This window comes from Octodon degus, unplaced genomic scaffold (assembly GCF_000260255.1).
Source record: "Octodon degus isolate 3935 unplaced genomic scaffold, OctDeg1.0 scaffold00016, whole genome shotgun sequence".
Lineage (NCBI taxonomy): Eukaryota > Metazoa > Chordata > Mammalia > Rodentia > Octodontidae > Octodon > Octodon degus.
The window spans coordinates 15988663-15997088 of record NW_004524592.1 but is presented as its reverse complement, the minus strand read 5'-3'; the positions used below and the strand labels follow the sequence as shown (position 1 = coordinate 15997088).

The 8426-nt window shown below is 51.5% G+C and overlaps 1 protein-coding gene and 1 pseudogene across 1 annotated transcript; both read left to right on the top strand.

The window, feature by feature from the left end:
• Positions 1-1153: 1153 nt before the first annotated feature.
• Fzd7 (frizzled class receptor 7) lies at positions 1154-4844 on the top strand. Its single transcript, XM_004626742.2, has one exon. It carries the CDS (start codon positions 1171-1173, stop codon positions 2869-2871), a length of 1701 nt encoding a protein of 566 aa, XP_004626799.2. The 5' UTR covers positions 1154-1170; the 3' UTR covers positions 2872-4844.
• Positions 4845-7409: 2565 nt separating this feature from the next.
• The window catches only part of LOC111815436, a 7413-nt pseudogene continuing 6396 nt past the window's right edge, over positions 7410-8426 (top strand).

The window sequence follows — 8426 nt, the reverse complement described above, 5'->3', positions numbered from 1 at the left end:
CGGCGCCCCGCGAGGGTCCGTCCTTAACCGCGCGAGCCTGGACCACGCTGTCCGCGAGGGCTGCGATGGGCTCCACGTCCTCGCGCAAGAGCTCTCGGCGAGAGCGCCCCTCTGCTCAGGAATGCGTCTTTGAGTGCACCCGGAAGAAGAACAAATCCTCCAAGCAAACTCCCTTTCTGGTGCGTTTTCCCCCCTGAGCGGTCTCAGGGTAAAAGTTTTTCCGAACTTTTCCCTCCCATCCCGAGTCCCTACCCTCAGGAATCCGCCCAGAGCACTACAAGCCCCGCCTGCCCGGCACGCATGCCCGCCCCTTCAGACTTCTACCCAATCGGGAGGCGACGGCAGAAAAAACAGACCCTGCCATTGGGTAGTGGGGGAGTCGGGACCGCCCCCGGCGTGGTTTGTGAATGGGGGAGGGGGCGGGGCGGTGCGCTGAGAGCACGAAGCTTCTTCTGGCCACCAGTGCGGCTCCCGGGCGTTCCTCGCGCTCCCTTCTTCCCGGCGGCAGCGGCGACGGCGGCGGTGGGCGCCGGGACTCGCGGGCCATCGCTGCGCGGGGCCAGGAAGGCCAGATCCAGGCCTCGGGCTCAGGGACCTCGCCGCTTTAGCAGCTGGATTTCCAAAACCTCTCGCCGAGCGCTGGTCTCCAGGGCGCCGCTCAGACTCGAACGAGAACCTGCTGTTCTGCTGAAACTTGGGGCCGAGCCTCGGGGCAGGACAAGGGCTGAGGCGGCGGCAGGGAGCCTCGAGGCGCGGAGGCGGAGCAGCAAGGCGCAGGCGGCGCCGGGCCTGGGGGCGGGGGCGAGGCTCGGCCAACTTCGCCGGGTAACCCGAGACGCCTGTTGCTCTGCGCTGCGGAGCCGGCGCACCGTTAGTCTCGGCGGGGCGGGCCCGGCGCCCCTCTCGGAGCCCCCAGCCCAGTCCGACGAGGTTGGACCCCAGCGGCGCGCGAGTGCCTGGCGGAGGCGGCGGCGGCGGCGGCGGCCTCGCCCTCGCAGCGCAGCACCCGGGCAGCAGCACTCCCGGCTCCGTGCCGCCCACGGCCGGGCCCGGCGCCGGCGCCAGGACTCTCATGCGCCCGGCGCGGCGGCGCCTCCCCGAACCCGAGTCTCTCCCGAGCGCCTCCTCTTGCTCCTGCGACTGAGATCGCCGCTGCACCCGCAGCCTGCGATGGGGAGCCCCGGCGGCCTGTGCGCCCTGGTCCTGGCGCTGCTGGGCTCGGTGCCCGCGGGCGCTGGGGCGCAGCCCTACCACGGTGAGAAGGGCATCTCGGTGCCGGACCACGGGTTCTGCCAGCCCATCTCTATCCCGCTGTGTACGGACATCGCCTACAACCAGACCATCCTGCCCAACCTGCTAGGCCACACGAACCAGGAGGACGCGGGCCTCGAGGTGCACCAGTTCTACCCTCTGGTGAAGGTGCAGTGTTCGCCCGAGCTGCGCTTTTTCCTGTGCTCCATGTACGCGCCCGTGTGCACCGTGCTGGACCAGGCCATCCCGCCCTGTCGCTCCCTTTGCGAGCGGGCACGCCAGGGCTGCGAGGCACTCATGAACAAGTTCGGCTTCCAGTGGCCGGAGCGGCTTCGCTGTGAGAACTTCCCAGTGCACGGCGCCGGCGAGATCTGCGTGGGCCAGAACACATCCGACGGCTCGGGGGGCCCGGGCGGCGGCCCCACCGCCTACCCCACCGCACCCTACTTGCCAGACCTGCCCTTCACCGCGCTGCCTCCGGGGGCCTCGGACGGCAGGGGCCGCTCGGCCTTCCCCTTCGCGTGCCCACGCCAGCTCAAGGTGCCTCCCTACCTGGGCTACCGCTTTCTGGGTGAGCGTGACTGCGGTGCCCCGTGTGAACCAGGTCGCGCCAACGGCCTCATGTACTTCAAGGAAGAGGAGAGGCGCTTTGCCCGCCTCTGGGTGGGTGTGTGGTCGGTGCTCTGCTGTGCCTCCACGCTCTTCACCGTGCTTACCTACCTCGTGGACATGCGGCGCTTCAGCTACCCCGAGCGGCCCATCATCTTCCTGTCGGGCTGCTACTTCATGGTGGCCGTGGCGCACGTGGCAGGCTTCCTGCTGGAGGACCGGGCCGTGTGTGTGGAGCGCTTCTCGGACGACGGCTACCGCACGGTGGCGCAGGGCACCAAGAAGGAGGGCTGTACCATCCTCTTCATGGTGCTCTACTTCTTCGGCATGGCCAGCTCCATCTGGTGGGTCATCCTATCTCTCACCTGGTTCCTGGCCGCGGGCATGAAGTGGGGCCACGAGGCCATCGAGGCCAACTCGCAGTACTTCCATCTGGCCGCGTGGGCTGTACCAGCGGTCAAGACCATCACCATCCTGGCCATGGGCCAGGTGGATGGGGACCTACTCAGCGGGGTGTGCTACGTAGGTCTGTCAAGTGTGGATGCGCTGCGTGGCTTCGTTCTGGCACCGCTCTTCGTGTACTTGTTCATTGGCACATCCTTCCTCCTGGCCGGCTTCGTGTCGCTCTTCCGCATCCGCACCATCATGAAGCACGATGGCACCAAGACCGAGAAGCTGGAGAAGCTCATGGTGCGCATAGGCGTGTTCAGCGTGCTCTACACAGTGCCGGCCACCATCGTGCTAGCCTGCTACTTTTATGAGCAGGCCTTCCGTGAGCACTGGGAGCGCACCTGGCTGCTGCAGACTTGCAAGAGCTATGCTGTACCCTGCCCCCCGGGCCATTTCCCGCCGATGAGCCCTGACTTCACAGTCTTCATGATCAAGTACCTGATGACCATGATTGTGGGTATCACCACCGGCTTCTGGATCTGGTCAGGCAAGACCCTGCAGTCATGGCGCCGCTTCTACCAAAGACTCAGCCACAGCAGCAAGGGTGAGACTGCGGTATGAGCCCCGGCGTTTCCCCCACCTTCCCACCCCCTTGCCTGACAGGGAGGCGCAGGAGGAAAGGAACTGCTGGCTGGGGTCTTATTTCCTAACTGTAGGTCTTCCACTGACCAGTGAGCGGGAAGGGAGAAGTTCTTTGGAAGACATTTGAGACAGGGAGTGGTGTGGACAGGAGGCCCGTGTGGAAAAGGCCATGGGGACTTCTGGCAGTGGCTTGCAGGAGGAAGACTGCTGTGAGGACGGTGATGAAGATAAAAGATAGCGGTGGTGTTCATCGTGGGCGGTACTAGCTGGCTTGGCCTGCTGAGAAGATTGTGGCCAGCAGGAATCGCTGAGGCCAGCCAGACTCGGGGCTGAGCTGGGCGGTGACATCCCCCAGCTGCAGGCAAGTGGTTCCCCTCGCTGCTGCTGTGAGCTGGAAAGAAGCACTGCTCAGTCTGCAGAGGCTTTGCTGGGAAGCGGGAGGACCCCCTGCGGCGGCCTTGTCAAGCGCTGGTCAAATCATAATCTCTTTTCACTGGAGCCAAACTGGAGCCCAGATGGGTTAATTTCCAGGGTCAGACATTACAGTCTCTTCTCCCCTTCCCCCTCCCTGCTGTTCTTCCTCCCCTACTCCTTTCACATCTTGGAAAAAAAAAAAGTAAGCATTTGGAAGTCCTGGGAGGCCTGCCCGCTAGAATCCTAATGTGAGGATGCAACAGATCTGACGTTTGAAGATGAGGGCGAGATGAGTAGTAGGTATTTTCTGGGGAAGGCAGGAGACAGAAAAAAAGGGTGTTTTATTTGGTTTAATACCCTGAAAAGAAGAGATGACTTGTTGCTTTTCAAAACAGGAATGCGTTTTCCCCCTTGTCTTTGTTGTAAGAGACAAAAGAGGAAACAAAAGTGTCTCCCTGTGGAAAGGCATAACTGTGAAGACGGCAACTTTTACAGGCAAAGCAGCGCAAATCTGAGGTTTCTCTTTGGTTTTTAGTTTGGTTGAAATAAACATTGCTTTTTAAGGAAAAGTGAAGGACAGTGTGCCTCCATACCTCATTCAGCCAGAGGTTCTGACTTGGATAAAGGAAATGCAGAGGGTATTGTTTGTTTTAAATACATTTAATTCAGAACATACTATCCAACACATTCTACTAAAATGTTTAGTGAAATATTTCGTTATTTTTTTCCCCTTCCTGTAAGCCTACCTTTGGATTTTCCAATTTAGATTCTTCAGGATAAAGGAAAAGCATAATGCTGTCAGCATTATGATAAAATTTAACCATTTCGTACACTTTCTGGGTTTCATAAATCTGTATAAAGACATCCTGATCCGGTTGAGTTGGGAGGTAGACAGCAGAAATGATAATGAAGAGAAAAGTTTGACCATGGGCCCTATTTTTAACGAAAGTCATTAAAAAGGTAAACTTCAAAGTGATTCTGGAGTTCTTTGAAATGTGCTGGAAGACTTAAATGTATTAACCTTAAATCATATACTTTTTTTTCTGTAACAGAACTCTAGTTCTTTTACATAATGATGTAATGCTGAGCAGAGGATCATGGGCACTAACCTTTACTCCACCTTTGACACTACCCTTAGTCTTGCAACATGATCTTGCTTCTCAGTGTTTAAGTGCCAATCTAAGGGTACTGTCAGGTGTACAGGTTACTTTGTATACATAGTGTTCAGTTGAGTTGAACTGCTTTTACATTAAAGTTAAAATTGATCTTGTGTTTCTTAAACCTTCAAAACTCACCTGTCCAATTTTTTTTTAAACTGCCACTACACAGGTTTTTGCATCTTTTGTGTTATATCTTAAGTGCATGTGAAATTTGTAAAATAGAGACAAGTGCAGTATGTATATTTTGTAAATCTCCCATTTTTGTAAGAAAATATATATTGTATTTATACATTTTTACTTTGGGTTTTTGTTTTGCTTTAAAAGTCTACAATGAAGCTCCCACTTTTATCACATGTACAGATCACAAATAAATTTTTTTAAAAATATTAAGTGAATGTTCATTTAAACTGAAACAACTTTGCTACGGAAAAAAGCTATGGAAATACACCATTGGGCATGGCCTCCATAGAAGAGGTTGGTGTATGTTACTGAGGTATTTTTTCCCCTGACTTAAAATATAGAGTGACCACTGTCTTGATCACCCTTTTTATTTTTTTTCTATTGTCACTGCTTCCTACGCCCTCCATACCCCTGACACTCCCAGCCTCATCACACTCTACTTTGAATAACTACTGAGCTACAGACTGTACCTGTTAGAGAAGTTTATGGCCTGTGGAAACTGAAGTACGTATACGAAAGAGGACCAGAAAATATTCTTGGTATTTTCCACTTTTCTGGTCCTTCCTTGGGAAGAATTCAGTGTGTGTGTGTGTGTGTGTGTGTGTGTGTGTGTGTGTTTAACAAATTGAGGTTTTCATATTCATAGGCACTTTCTCTAAATCGTTAACATTTAAATGCTTTGGGTTAAAGTCAGTAGATGTGTCCAGATGAGGACAGAGCCCCCCCACCACTGCCCTCCAGGTGGACTGCATCCGTTAGCTGTGGTGGAAAGGACTGCAGGCCCAACCTGGAGACAGCCTTGGGCCGCCAGGCTGCCAGGCTCCTACAGGAGAAGACTGCCTTTGCTATGAAGCAGACCAGGAAACCCTGGCTCTAGGCATTTTGATAGCAAACAGTGCTTCGGGCAAATGGTCAAGGTATTCTTACATTCCCAGTTCTGAACCTCACTAGATTCCCCCCCACCCCACCCCTTTGCTTCTCTTTAGCTCAGGTGCCAATTTCCTGGCTTTTTATAAATTGCCCAATTCATTCTCCAGCAGACTGGGTGCTGTTATTTCTCCTGTCCTGCTTTGGCTGAAAGTTTTTGTAGCTCTAAAGCACAACAGAAACAGTTTTGTTTTTATTTTAATTAACAGGATCACACACATGGCTGGTGTGTTACAAAATGGAGGGATTGCAAACAAGTGACTGTTCTCTGGGAGGAGGATGCCTACTGGGTGCAGAGCAGTTTTGTTTTGTTTTTTTTTCACAAGCTTTGAACATCACAGTGGGTGTGAGATCCTGATCTGTGAGGATTTGGGCAACAAGGAAGGAATAAAACAGCGACTGAATCTCTTAAGGTTTATCCAGTTTTCGCTCATAAAATGACACCTTTTGGGTTAAAGCATGCCTCTCTCAACACCCTGCTAATACCGCCTGTTAGGAATGTTTGCTTTTAGAGTACGTAGATGGCTCCCAGTGGGTTTTTTTCCTCTGCAAATTAACTGCTGAAGGCACTTAGACCCTTCGGGGTAGAGCTCTGGCTGCTCCTGAGAATGTCCTGCTCCTCAGTACTGCCTGTCTTTCCAAGCTCTCCAAGATTGAGAGTGTTGGTCTTCAGTGCGGAAACAAAGCCGCCTCTGAATAGATTGCTACCTGCTTTTTGGTGAGCAAAGATGAAAGTGTTCACTTTAATTCCCTTCACACTGAGATACCTTCTTACGCAGTACATTCTCACCTAAGGCTCAGAGGCTGGGGATTTTTCTTAAAGAGGCATATTTTAGCAGAAAATATGTGAAGGAAAGTGTTTGAAAGGGCACGTATAGAGTTCAAGAAAAACATTGGCAGGAGTTTGGTGTTAATCCCTAGATAAGGAGCAGAAACACTTGTGAAAATTTTTGTAGTTTATAAAACAAAACTACACAACAATTCTAATGTTTCTAAATAGGTATATGAGAAAACTTGGCAAGGAAAACTATTTGTCCTGCTAACTTCTTACAATTAAAAATATTTAGTGCACTTGACAAAATAGTGCTGTTGCAAATTCTCTGGATAGGATTATAGTAGTATAACAGCTGTAGGTTTGAGTGCTGTGATTTTACTGGGAAAATCTAATGCTCTCATCTTTAATTTCACTGAAAAGGCAGATGGCTATTTATAGATGGTATATTTTTATATATGCATATGCGAATAGTGAATAACAGTCTACAGGGCTTCAGGAAATCCTAGAAGGGACCAAAAACCACTCCAATGTGGACTTAAAAAATTCATAGATGTGTTCTATTTTTCTCTTATTTCTCCCTTACTGCATTATAAAATGGCTTCAACTGGCTTCATAAAATTTGGTTCTTAAGCTCTTTTTTTTTTTTTTTTGTGGGGAACCGGGGATTGAAATCAGGCCCTTGCGCTTGCCAGGGAAGCGCTTATTCCACTGAGCCATCTCCCTGGCCCCAGGCTCTTACTTTTTAATACGATTTTTCTTTTCTTTCTTTCTTTCTTTTTTCTTTTCTTTTTTTTTTTTTTTGGGGAACCGGGGATTGAAATCAGGCCCTTGCGCTTGCCAGGGAAGCGCTTATTCCACTGAGCCATCTCCCTGGCCCCGGGACAATAGAATGTTGTGCAATTGGGGAATGCTATTGACCAACACTACACTCCCTCACTGTCAAGTGTGGTGCTTCAGATCTGTAATCCCAGCACTCTCTGAAGCTCAGAAAGGAGGATCACGGGGGCTGACGTGCGCCTCACCGCTAAGGCGCACGCGCGGGCCCGCGCCGACTCAGCACGGCCAGAGGGCGCGAGCCCGCCGCAGCCCTGACCGCCATGCGCCCGGGCGTGCGCGTGGGAGGGAGAGCCGCAGCGGTACCCGGCGCCGCCCAGCCGCTGTCCCCCTCTCCTCAGCCTAGCGCCGTGCCGCAGCCGGAATATGACAGATACATAGCATCTAGCAAAATAATGGCAGCTGCTTACCTTGACCCAAATTTGAATCATACACCAAATTCAAGTGCTAAGCCTCACCTGGCTACTGGCATGGAACGTTCTTCTGGTGCGATGGAGCGAGTATTAAAAGTCTTTCATTATTCTGAAAGCAATAGTGAGCCAACCACCTGGGCTGGTATTATCAGACATGGAGATGCAACTGATGTAAGGGGCATCATTCAGAAGATAGTGGACAGTCACAAAGTAAAGCACATGGCCTGCTATGGATTTCACCTCAGTCACCTGCGGTCAGAGGAGGTTCACTGGCTGCATGTGGACATGGGTGTCTCCAGTGTGAGGGAGAAGTATGAGCTCGCCCACCCACGAGAGGAGTGGAAATATGAACTGATTATTCGTTATTTGCCGAAAGGATTTCTAAACCAGTTTACCGAAGACAAGCCAACTCTGAATTTCTTCTATCAACAGGTGAAGAGTGACTACATGTTAGAGATAGCTGATCAAGTGGACCAGGAAATTGCTCTGAAGTTGGGTTGTCTTGAAATACAACGATCATACTGGGGGATGCGGGGCAATGCACTAGAGAAGAAGTCCAACTATGAAGTATTAGAAAAAGATGTTGGTTTAAAGCGATTTTTTCCTAAGAGTTTACTGGATTCTGTCAAGGCTAAAACACTAAGAAAACTGATCCAACAAACATTTAGACAGTTTGCCAACCTTAATAGAGAAGAAAGTATTCTGAAATTCTTTGAAATCCTCTCTCCAGTATACAGATTTGACAAAGAATGCTTCAAATGTGCCCTTGGGTCAAGCTGGATTATTTCAGTGGAACTGGCTATCGGCCCGGAAGAAGGGATCAGTTACCTG